General features: G+C 46.8%; 1 protein-coding gene across 2 annotated transcripts in view; it reads left to right on the forward strand.

Moving 5' to 3' along the window:
* The window catches only part of LOC140197384 (complement C3-like), a 72,324-nt gene that overhangs the window by 39,431 nt on the left and 19,852 nt on the right, over window positions 1-13,041 (forward strand). For both annotated transcript variants that reach the window (XM_072257342.1, XM_072257341.1), the window contains exons 12-14: window positions 1,756-1,947; window positions 2,872-3,063; window positions 5,122-5,271. In XM_072257342.1, coding sequence (XP_072113443.1) covers window positions 1,756-1,947; window positions 2,872-3,063; window positions 5,122-5,271 — 534 coding nt within the window. The remainder of the gene's footprint in view (window positions 1-1,755; window positions 1,948-2,871; window positions 3,064-5,121; window positions 5,272-13,041) is intronic.

The raw sequence follows: 13,041 nt of genomic DNA on the forward strand, positions 1-13,041 counted from the left end.
CTGAGCATTAACCTTGATTTAAAGGGTTTCCAGGATAAGGGCAATGAATTTATTGCAGATTATAATGACCATTCATCGAATTACAACATCCCGTGTTCAAGGCTACGTGAAGGTCATAGATTGCTCCTCAGGTTTAGGTGGTGGTGAGATGTTGAGGTTCAACCCTCTTTTGTTTCACTATGTCTGGGGATTGCAGAGTTCCACAGACCCACCCTTTATGGCCAACACTCCAGTAATCTGGCCTCCAATTGTTTGGAGATTCTGGTAGTCCGGTGTCTGTCTCGTTCATTGGTCTGAAAAGTGAGCCGGGCCCAAGCCCAGACTGTGGTCACTTTTATATTGGAGCCACCACTTGGTAGAACAGTTGTGTTCAGTCCCCAAGGGTGACCCTGTTCTTCCCATTGTCTGACACTTTAATTCCCCATCACTCTCTCTCCTGCATTCTGACCATAATGTTCAATGAAGCTTGAGGAACAGCAGCTCATCTTCTGACTGGGCATGTTGCAACCAGCTGGACTCTGAACCCAGCTCTACAAATGCAGATAACATGCTTTTTATGAGAACGGACCCATTGCTAACTTTGTCCTCAGTATGCAACAGGCAAAGGAAATTAACCTGACTTTAAATGCCCCATAACAACTAAATAATTTCACCCATTGGAGAAATTCCCTTTATTTCACACACCATTCCACCCCTTCTTCATCTCCAATATCATTTATACTAATAAAAATTCAAAACAAACTTCACTAGGATGTTACTGGGATAGTCCAGCTTGAATTATTAGGAGAAACCTTTTTTCCCCTGAAGTGTAGGAGGCTGAGGTGTGGGTGACATAGAGCAAAGGTTCCCAACCTGGGCTGCACGGACCCCTTGGTTAATGGTAGGGGTCCATGGCATTAGAAAGGTTGGGAGCGCCTGTTATAGAGAGTTGTAAAGTCATGAAGGGCACAGTAAGGTGGATGCTCACATGCTTTCCCTGGGATAGGGGGGTCTGAACCTAGAGGGTATAGGTTTAACATGAGAGGGAAAGGATGCAAAGTGGAGCTGAGTGATAACTTTTCCACACAGATGGTGGTGAGTAGAAGGAAAACCAGCAGAGGACATGGTAGAAGCAGGTGCATTTCAACATTAAAAAGGCATTTGGTCGGGTATATGCACAGGAAAGGTTCAGGGCCTCATGCAGGCGAATAAGAAGAGCTTGGAAGGTAGGGATGAGTTGGGCTGATGCACCTGTTTCCATGCTGTATGACTCTATGATTCTATGACCTCCTCTGTCGTGTGGTCTCATTTGTTCCTGTCTTTCCAGGGACCAGGAGCGGAAATATTAACTGTTTCTCTTTCCTCAGATGCTGCTTGTCCAGTGAGCATCTTGTACAGCAGGGTGGCTGGTGTGGTGTGCGTTTTACACCGCTTCCAAAGCCAACGTTCTACTCTATTGGGTGTTATTTGGAGGAGGGGTGTATCATACCATTTGCTGGAGAAGCTCAGTGGGTCGAGCAGCATCCACAGGAGGAAAAGGAACTGTTGACGTTTCAGATTGAAACCCGGTGTCAAGAGTCCTGAGCAGGGTTTTGATCTGAAACGTTGACAAATTCCTTTCGCCCCACGGATGCTGCTCTTACCCACTGAGGTCCTCCAGCTGGCCGTTGGCTGCTCCAGCTTCCAATATCTGCAGTCTCTCAGATCTCCTCAGGATGTATCATCCTGCCTGTAAATGTATCCCTCAACACTCACCCTGTCTTTGATCCCTTCCAGGCCAGAGTTGGAAATACGCCCACAAATGCTGCAAAGAAACACGCAGCGGTGAAGAGACACCAGACTGCCAGAAGGAGGTATCTGCATATCAAAGTGCCCAATGCCCTCCTCTATCCAGAAGATATTATCACCGTGAACTTGACAGCTCCCGGCCTGCTTGATACTGATCATGTTCATTTCTACAACTACATGGTTGGTTCAGAAAACTTCCGGGAAAACTTTTGGTGTGCAAGCGGTCTTTAATTGTTGGGAAGTAAGAGGCGATGCTAGTACATGAGGTGATAAGGGAGTTCAAAAACTTGGGAATGATATTCAAAAGGAGGAAGGGACGTACATGTGGAGCTTGTGACACAGGGGCAAAGTTTTGGATTAGGTCAAATTCGAACAGAAGTGCACTTGTATAGAAACTTTAAAACATCTCAAATCAGTCTGATTGTAAACAAAACTGAACAGCCAACTACTTGAGAACATGTTGGGGTGGCACCAAGGTGCAGCTGCTACCAAGACATGGGTTTGACCCCATCCTTGGTGCTGTTCATGTGTGGAGATTTCCTGATCTCCCTGAGATCATGTGGGGTGTCCCCAGTAGGTCCTACATCCCAAAGACATGCCCGCCAGTGGGTTAACTGGCCCCTGTAAATTGTCCTTAGATTGTAGGTGAGAGGTCAAACCAGAGGGTGGGTTACTCAATGGAAATGTTAGGAAGATATAGAGCCATTCTGGTGAGTTAATTGGCTGTTGTCAGTTGCCCTGAGTGTGTAGGATCTGGAGGGAGTTGTCGGGAATGTCATGGAGTCATATGGAATGAATTGATCACCATAAACAAACACAGGAAACTGTAAGGGAGGTGACGTTAGCCATCTGAGAACAAATAAGGAGATAAATCATTGACAATGGTCTGTTGGGAGGGGGAAGACGCATTAACTGTATGGGCTCAATATCCTCCTGTAGTGTGGTCCTTTGCGAAGCTGATCCTAGCCTTGCTCGGACACAGTGCCCAGAATGGGAGAGGGGAAGTCAGAGTCTTGCATGGATTACAGCCCCTGTTGCAGATGTATGCCTCTGAAATTTAGAATGTGCCTGTACTCTCCTTACCTGTTGGCCTCCTTCACAAAGGTTCTTGGCAAAGGCAGAATGCTGGATTTCCAAAGAATCGAGAGGCGCCCGGAGACGTCGTTCCAGCTGACCATCACGCAGCCCATGGTGCCGTACTTCCGGATTGTGGCGTATTACCTCCTACAGAACGGCCAGAGGGAGATCATCGCCGACTCTGTTCGAGTGGAGGTCGAGAGCCTGTGTGATACCAAGGTGGATCCCACACCTGGTCTGTCATGTAGTGAACTGATAAAATAGGTTGAGCATTAAAGGCCCTGGGGCTCTGTCACAGAGGGAAAGATAAAACCTGGGCCAGATCAGGCACATTCTCAGTATAACCCATTCAACGTACACTCTCACTGTAACCCATTCAATACACTCTCACCATAACCCATTCAATACACTCTCACCGTAACCCATTCTATGTACACCTCCACCGTAACTCATTCAATACACTCTCACCGTAAACCATTCAATACATTCTCACCGTAACCCATTCAATACACGCTATTCACCGTAACCCATTCAGTGTTCACTGTCACCGTAATCCATTCAAAACACTCTCACTATAACCCATTCAATACACACTCTCACCGTAACCCATTCAATACACACTCTCACCGTAACCCATTCAATGTATACTCACACTGTAACCCATTCAATACACTCTCACTATAACCCATTCAATGTACACTCGCTGTAACCCATTCAATACATTCTCACCGTAACCCATTCAATACACGCTATTCACCATAACCCATTCAATACACTCTCACTGTAACCCATTCAATACACACCCCCCCATAACCCATTCAATGCACTCTAACGGTAACCCATTCAATGCACTCTAACCGTAACGCATTCAATACACTCTCACCGTAACCCATTTAATACACACTCTCACCGTAACCCATTCAATGTACACTCACCGTAACCCATTCAATGTACACTCACCGTAACCCATTCAATACACTCTCACCGTAACCCATTCAATACACTCTCACCGTAACCCATTCAATACACACTCTCACCGTAACCCATTCAATACACTCTCACCGTAACCCATTCAATGTACACTCTCACCGTAACCCATTCAATACACTCTCACCGTAACCCATTCAATACACTCTCACCGTAACCCATTCAATACACACTCTCACCGTAACCCATTCAATGTATACTCACACCATAACCCATTCAATACACACTCTCACCGTAACCCATTCAATGTACACTCTCACCGTAACCCATTCAATGTACACTCTCACAGTAACCCACTCACCGCACACCCTCATCATCACCCATTCACCGTGTGCAGTCACCGTCACCCACTCACCGCACACCCTCATCATCACCCATTCACCGCGCACCCTCATCATTACCCATTCACCGTGTGCAGTCACCGTCGCCCATTCACCGCGCACCCTCATCATTACCCATTCACCGTGTGCAGTCACCGTCACCCATTCACCGCACACCCTCATCATCACCCATTCACCGTGTGCAGTCACCGTCACCCATTCACCGCACACCCTCATCATCACCCATTCACCGTGTGCAGTCACCGTCACCCATTCACCGCACACCCTCATCATCACCCATTCACCGTGTGCAGTCACCGTCACCCATTCACCGTGTGCAGTCACCGTCGCCCATTCACCGCGCACCCTCATCATTACCCATTCACCGTGTGCAGTCACTGTCACCCATTCACCGCACACCCTCATCATCACCCATTCACCGTGTGCAGTCACCGTCACCCATTCACCGCACACCCTCATCATCACCCATTCACCGTGTGCAGTCACCGTCGCCCATTCACCGCGCACCCTCATCATTACCCATTCACCGTGTGCAGTCACCGTCGCCCATTCACCGCGCACCCTCATCATCACCCATTCACCCTGTGCAGTCACTGTCACCCATTCACCGCACACCCTCGTCATCACCCATTCATCGTGTGCAGTCACCGTCACCCATTCACCGTGTGCAGTCACCGTCACCCATTCACCGCGCACCCTCACTGTCAACCATTCCCAGTGCGCTCTCACCGTCACCCATTCTCTGTGTACCATCACTGTCACCCATTCACCACATGCTGTCACCCTAATCAATTCACCACCCTCTCTGGCCATCACCCATTCTCTCCGTTGTAACCCATTAGTCGGGAAGTGTGGCCTAATTTGAGAGCTGGCATTGACTGATCCTGGACGTGTACAACCACTCCCATTCTGAAGCTCACTGCTGCCTCTTTCGGCTTGTGCTTCCCAGTTTCAGATACTCTCGGTGGAATACGAGGAAGGGCCAGATCCGCAGCTTCTCCTGTCAGCTCTCTCTTACAGTCCCGCCGAGATGTTTGTCCTGGCCACAGATGTCAGTCTGAAGACGTTGCATGTGGACGACTCTATCAGCCCTCGGATGGTGAGCACTTTCTATCAGCACTTGTCCACAGTGGAACCAGCGGGCCTGTATCTCAGAACCCTTTGCTGAATTGGTGCAGCTGAACAAGGTGTGTGTGCTGTCGACTGACAGCCTCCAAGGTCAATAAAGGATGATTCACCTGCCTGGCTTCACCAATAGGATCATAACCTTTGCCATAGGCTTTGCAGGCTTCTGTGCCTCAATGACCTAGACAGCCACGTTGCCTGGAGGCAGGGCTTTGTGCTTTGACTCTTGGCAGGGTCACCCACACCAAACAGGTCAAAGGACAGAGGCCAGATCAAGTGATCCACCGGTCAGTCATTCAGCTCTGGGCTAAAGACCTGACTGGTAAAGCAAGATTGTTACAGAAACAACAACACAGTGTCATTCTGCATCTGCGTGTGACGGTATTCCCGAGTCTCTGCCCGGGACTTGTGTGACCGACTGTAGTGAAAACCGAGAGGAAGCTGCAGGCACGATGAAGGAAACCCTGAACACCACCAAGACCAGGACCAAAATAAAGGGTGATTCACCTGCCTGCTCTCCTCCAAGAGAATCATAACCTTACCATAGGCTTTGCAGGCTGGTGTGCCTCAATAACCCGGAGAGTCATGTTGGTTTTGATGGCCAAGAACAGACAGCAATGGAGGATGTTCATTGCTACCTTAAACACCAGCAACTGAACAGGCAGTGAAAAAAAACCTGGTTGCTCTGCCACCAAGCTTTTTAGAATATACGGCCACCCTTCCCCACAGGGTAGTACAGCACAGAAACAGGCTCTTCAGCCCACCATAACTATACTGACCCTCATGCCTGTCTGTACCAATCCCACTTTCTGCATTGGTTCCATGTCCCCTGTGCCCCGCTCATTCAAGTAACTGCCCCAACACCTCATAAGTGTTGTGACTGTTCCTGCTTCCACAGCCTCCTATGGCAGATCATTCCAGATACCGTTTGCTCCTCTGATTCTCTTTTAAACCTCCTCCCTCTCACCTTAAACATATGCCCCCTGGTTTTCAAAGAACATAGAACATAGAATAGTACAGCACAGTACAGGCCCTTCGGCCCACAATGTCGTGCCGACCATCAAACCCTGCCTCCCATATAAGCCCCCACCTTAAATTCCTCCATATACCTGTCTAGTAGTCTCTTAAACTTCACTAGTGTATCTGCCTCCACAACTGACACAGGCAGTGCATTCCACGCACCAACCACTCTCTGAGTAAAAAACCTTCCTCTAATATCCCCCTTGAACTTCCCACCCCTTACCTTAAAGCCATGACCTCTTGTATTGAGCAGTGGTGCCCTGGGGAAGAGGTGCTGGCTTTCCACTCTATCTATTCCTCTTATTATCTTGTACACCTCTATCATGTCTCCTCTCATCCTCCTTCTCTCCAAAGAGTAAAGCCCTAGCTCCCTTAATCTCCGATCATAATGCATACTGCCTAAACCAGGCAGCATCCTGGTAAATCTCCTCTGTACCCTTTCCAATGCTTCCACATCCTTCCTATAGTGAGGTGAACAGAACTGGACACAGTACTCCATGTGTGGCCTAACCAGAGTTTTATAGAGCTGCATCATTACGTCGCGACTCTTAAACTCTATCCCTCGACTTATGAAAGCTAACACCCCATAAGCTTTCTTAACTACCCTATCCACCTGTGAGGCAACTTTCAGGGATCTGTGGACATGTACCCCCAGATCCCTCTGCTCTTCCATACTACCAAGCATCCTGCCATTTACTTTGTACTCTGCCTTGGAGTTTGTCCTTCCAAAGTGTATCACCTCACACTTCTCCGGGTTGAACTCCATCTGCCACTTCTCACCCCACTCCTGCATCCTATCAATGTCTCTCTGCAACCTTTGACAATCCTCTACACTATCTACAACACCACCAACCTTTGTGTCATCTGCAAACTTGCCAACCCACCCTTCTACTCCCACATCCAGGTCGTTAATAAAAATCACGAAAAGTAGAGGTCCCAGAACAGATCCTTGTGGGACACCACTAGTCACAATCCTCCAATCTGAATGTACTCCCTCCAACATGACCCTCTGCCTTCTGCAGGCAAGCCAATCCTGAATCCACCGGGCCAAACTTCCCTGGATCCCATGCCTTCTAACTTTCTGAATAAGCCTACTGTGTGGAACCTTGTCAAATGCCTTACTAAAATCCATATAGATCACATCCACTGTACTACCCTCATCTATGTGCCTGGTCACCTCCTCAAAGAACTCTATCAGGCTTGCTAGACACGATCTGCCCTTCACAAAGCCATGCTGACTGTCCCTGATCAGACCATGATTCTCTAAATGCCTATAGATCCTATCTCTAAGAATCTTTTCCAACAGTTTTCCCACCACAGATGTAAGGCTCACTGGTCTATAATTACCTGAACTATCCCTACTATCTTTTTTGAACAAGGGGACAACATTCGTCTCCCTCCAATCCTCTGGTACCATTCCAGTGGACAACGAGGACATAAAGGTCCTAGCCAGAGGCTCAGCAATCTCCTCTCTCGCCTCGTGGAGCAGCCTGGGGAATAGTCCGTCAGGCCCTGGGGACTTATCTGTCCGAATGTATTTTAACAACTCCAACACCTCCTCTCCCTTAATATCAACATACTCCAGAACATCAACCTCACTCATATTGTCCTCACCATCATCAAGTTCCCTCTCATTGGTGAATACTGAAGAGAAGTATTCATTGAGGACCTCGCTCCCTTCCACAGCCTCCAGGCACATCTTCCCATCTTTATCTCTAATCGGTCCTACCTTCACTCCTGTCATCCTTTTGTTCTTCACATAATTGAAGAATGCCTTGGGGTTTTCCTTTACCCTACTCACCAAGGCCTTCTCATGCCCCCTTCTTGCTCTTCTCAGCCCCTTCTTAAGTTCCTTTCTTGCTTCCCTATATTCCTCAATAGACCCATCTGATCCTTGCTTCCTAAACCTCACTTGTCAGCCATGGTTCCTTCACCCTACCATTCTTTATCTTCCTCACCGGGAGAAATTTATCCCTAACATCCCACAAGAGATCTCTAAACATTGACCACATGTCCATAGTACATTTCCCTGCAAAAACATCATCCCGCTTCACACCAGCAAGTTCTAACCTTATAGCCTCATAATTTGCCTTTTCCCAATTAAAAATTTTCCTGTCCTCTCTGATTCTATCCTTTTCCATGATAATGCTAAAGGCCAGGGAGCGGTGGTCGCTGTCCCCCAGATGCTCACCCACTGAGAAACTGCCCCTGGAAACTGTCTCTGGCTATCCACCATTATCATATTATGACACTGATCCCTGAGGGTTCCTTTACCTTATCTATCCACCATAGATATCACGCCACAAACAAGAGAAAATCTGCAGATGCTGGAAATCCGAGCGACACACAGAATTATCTCTTTGTTCAGCATTACCTCTTTGCTTTTATATTCTATTCCCCTTGAAATAAATGCCAACATTGCATTTGTCTTCTTTACCACAGACTCAACCTGTAAATTAACCTTCTGGGAGTCTTGCACGTGGACTCTTAAGACCCCCTGCACCTCTGATGTTTGAACCTTCTCCCCATTTAGATAATAGTCTGCACTCTTGGTCTTTTTTCCAAAATGCATTATCATACATTTCCCCACACTGTATTCCATCTGCCACTTTTTTGCCCATTCTTCCAGTTTGTCTAAGTCCTGCTGCCATCACATTGCTTCCTCAGCACTACCTACCCCTCCACCTATCTTCATATCATTCACAAACTTTGTCACAAAGCCATCAATTCCACTATAAATCATTGACAAATAATGTGCAAAGTAGTGGTCCCAATACTGACCCCTGAGGAACACCACCAGTCACCAGCAGCCAACCAGAAAACACAGAAACATAGAAACATAGAAAATAGGTGCAGGAGTAGGCTATTCGGCCCTTCGAGCCTGCACCGCCATTCAGTACGATTATGGCTGATCATCCAACTCAGAACCCTGTACCTGCTTTCTCTCCATACCCTCTGATCCCTTTAGCCACAAGGGCCTCATCTAACTCCTTCTTAAATATAGCCAATGAACTGGCCTCAACTGTTTCCTGTGGCAGAGAATTCCACAGATTCACCACTCTCTGTGTGAAGAACTTTTTCCTCATCTTGGTCCTAAAAGGCTTCCCGTTATCCTCAAACTGTGACCTGTCGTTCTGGACTTACCCAACATCGGGAACAATCTTCCTACATCTAGCCTATCCAATCCCTTTAGAATTTTATATGTTTCAATAAGATCCCCCCCTCAATCTTCTAAATTCCAGAGAGTATAAGCCTAGCCGATCCAGTCTTTCATCATATGGAAGTCCTGCCATCCCAGGAATCAATCTGGTGAACCTTCTTTGTACTCCCTGTATGGCAAGAATGTCTCTCTTCAGATTAGGGGACCAAAACTGCACACAATACTCCAGGTGTGGTCTCACCAAGGCCTTGTACAACTGCAGGAGAACCTCCCTGCTCCTGTACTCGAATCCTCTTGCTATGAATGCCAGCATACCATTCGCCTTTTTCACCGCCTGCTGTACCTGCATGCCCACTTTCAATGACTGGTGTATAATGACACCCAGGTCTCGTTCCACCTCCCCTTTTCCTAATCGGCCACCATTCAGATAATAATATTTTCCCATTCTTGCCATCAAAGTGGATAACCTCACATTTATCCACATTAAATTGCATCCGTCCTGAATTTGCCCACTCACCTAACCTATCCAAGTCACCCTGCATCCTCTTACCATCCTCCTCATAACTAACACTGCCGCCCAGCTTCGTGTCATCCGCAAACTTGGAGGTGCTGCATTTAATTCTCTTGTCTAAGTCATTAATATATATTGTAAACAACTGGGGTCCCAGCACTGAGCCTTGCGGTACCCCACTAGTCACTGCCTGCCATTCTGAAAAGACCCCTTTTATTCCCACATACAGCCTCCTGTCTGTCAGCCATTCCACTATCCATCCTAATATTGTTCCTGTAATACCTTAGGATTTTATCTTGTTAAGCAGCCTCATGAGTGGCACCTCATTAAATGCCTTCTGCAAATCCAAATAATTGACATCCACTGCCTCTCCTATGTCCACCCTGCTTGTTACTTCCTCCAAGAATTCTAATAGATTTGTTAGGCAAGATTTCCCTTGACAGAAACCATGCTGATTTTATCATTGGTCACCAAGTACCCTGAAGCCTCATCCTTAATAATAGACTCCAACGTTTTCCCAACCATTGAGGTTAGGCTATTTCCTTTCTTTTTCCTTCCTCCTTTCTTAAAGAGTGAAGTGACATTTGCAATCTTCTAGTCCCCAGGACCATGTGATTCTTGAGAAGATCTTGATGAATGCATTTGTCACCTCTTCAGCTACCTCCCTCAGAACTCTGGGATTTGGTCCATCTGCCTCTGGTGACTTATCCATCTTAAGACCTTTGAGTTTGCTGAGCACTTTTTCATTTGTAATAACAATGGCACTCACTCCTGCTCCCTGATACTCACAGACCTCTGGCACACTGCGAGTGTGTTCCCCAGTGAAGACAGATGCAAAGTACCCATTAAATTCATCTGCCATTTATTTGCCTCCCATTTCTACCTCACCAGCATCATCTTCCAGTGGTCCAATATCAGCTCTCACCTCTCTTTTACTCTTTAACACCTGAAAAATCATTTGGTACCCTGCTTTATATTATTGACTAGTCTGTCCTCATATTTCATCTTTTCCCTTCTTAAAGCTCTCTTAGTTGCCTTTTATTGGATTTTAAAAGCTTCCCAATCATCCAACTTCCCACTCAACTTTTCTACCTTATATGCCCTTTCCTTGGACTTTATGCAGTCCTTAACTTCCTTCATCAGCCACGGTTGCCTACCACTGACATTTGAGAACCTGTTCTTCTGTGGGACATATCTATCCTGCGCCGTGTGAACTATTCCCAGAAACTTCAGCCATCTCTGCTCTGACGTCGTCCCCGCCAGTATCCTCGTCCAATCCACCTGGGCAAGCTCCTCTCTCATGCCTCCGTACTTCCCTTTATTTCATCTCTGTCATGTCCATAAAGCCATAAGGCACAGAAGCAGAATTAGGCCATTCAACCTATCAAGTCTGCTCTGCTACTTAATCATAGCTGATTTATGTTCCTTCTGAAACCCGTTCTCCTGCCTTCCCCTTGTAACTTTTGACATCTTTACCGATCGAGAACCTATCAACCTCCGCTTTAATTGTACTCAATGACTAGCTCTTCGCAGCTGTAGTGGGCAATGAATTCCACAGATACCACCTTCTAACGAAAGAAGTTCTTTCTCATCTGAAGGGATGAACTTCTATTTGGAGGTTTTGTCCTCTGGTCCCAGACTCTTCCACTATTGGAAACATTCTCTGCACGGCTACTGTATCTAGGTCTTTCAATATTCAGTAGGTTTCAGTGAGATATTCCCCCCCCCCCCATTCTTCTAAACTCCAGTGAATACATGCCCAAATTAGTTTTGTGGGTTAACCCTTTCATTCTGGATCATTCTTGTTGAACCTCCTCTGGACCAGCTCCAGTGTCAGCACACCCTTTCTTAGACATGAGGACTAAACGGGTCACCATACTCCAAATATCACATCTAAGTCTCCTTCACTTCAGGGGAAACAGACCCAGCCTATACAATTTCTCCTTATAACTCAAGCCCTCCAGTCCAGGAAACATCCTTCGGAATCTTTTCTGAACCTTCTTTATCATATTGTTCCTACAGAGTGGTGACCAGAACTGCACATAATACTCCAATGTCTTGTACATGTAAAATGACATCCCGCTCTTGTAGTACCCACTAATGGATATTTATTACATCAAGGCCAGTGAGGGGCAAAGTGTGGTGTGGTAGAGTAGGGGTGTAGCATTGTAGCCTCAGCTTTTACTGTAGTGGGATAAGTTCCTTCCAAACCTTTTGTTTGTCTTACTTGGTGCCTGGGCCTATTTTCACTCCAAACAACAGGAATTCTGCAGATGCTGGAAATTCAAGTAACACACATCAAAGTTGCTGGTGAACGCAGCAGGCCAGGCAGCATCTCTAGGAAGAGGTGCAGTCGACGTTTCAGGCCGAGACGGGTCCTGACGAAGGGTCTCGGCCTGAAACGTCGACTGCACCTCTTCCTAGAGATGCTGCCTGGCCTGCTGCGTTCACCAGCAACTTTGATGTGTGTTACTATTTTCACTCCTTTCACTTTCCCCCCTCTATCTCTATTATCCTTCTTGATTTCCTGCCAACCCTCACAGGGGAAGAAGGAAATAAGAACAGGAGTAGGCCACTTGGTCCCTCAAATCTGCCCCAATATTATTCAATATAACCTTGGCAGATCTATACTTGCCTCAGCTCCTCATTTGTGCCAGTTCTCCACAGGCCTGGATTTGCCACTTTTTCAAATATTTATCCATCTCCACTATAAATTTAACCATGGATCCGGCCTCCATTGCACTAGATAATAATCTGGTAAATTGGATCAGCAAGTTTGCTGATGACACTAAGATTGGAGGCGTTGTGGACAGTGAGGAAGGCTTTCAAAGCTTGCAGAGGGATCTGGACCAACTGGAAAAATGGGCCAGAAAATGGCAGATGGAATTTAATGCAGAAGTGTAAGGTGTTGCATTTTAGAAGGACAAATCAAGGTAGGACATACACAGTAAATGGTAGGGCACTGAGGAGTGTGGAGGAACAAAAAGATCTGGGAGTTCAGATACGTAATTCCCCATCACAGTGGCATCACAGGTAGACAGGGTTGTAAAGAA

Source organism: Mobula birostris, chromosome 5, assembly GCF_030028105.1.
Source record: "Mobula birostris isolate sMobBir1 chromosome 5, sMobBir1.hap1, whole genome shotgun sequence".
NCBI lineage: Eukaryota > Metazoa > Chordata > Chondrichthyes > Myliobatiformes > Myliobatidae > Mobula > Mobula birostris.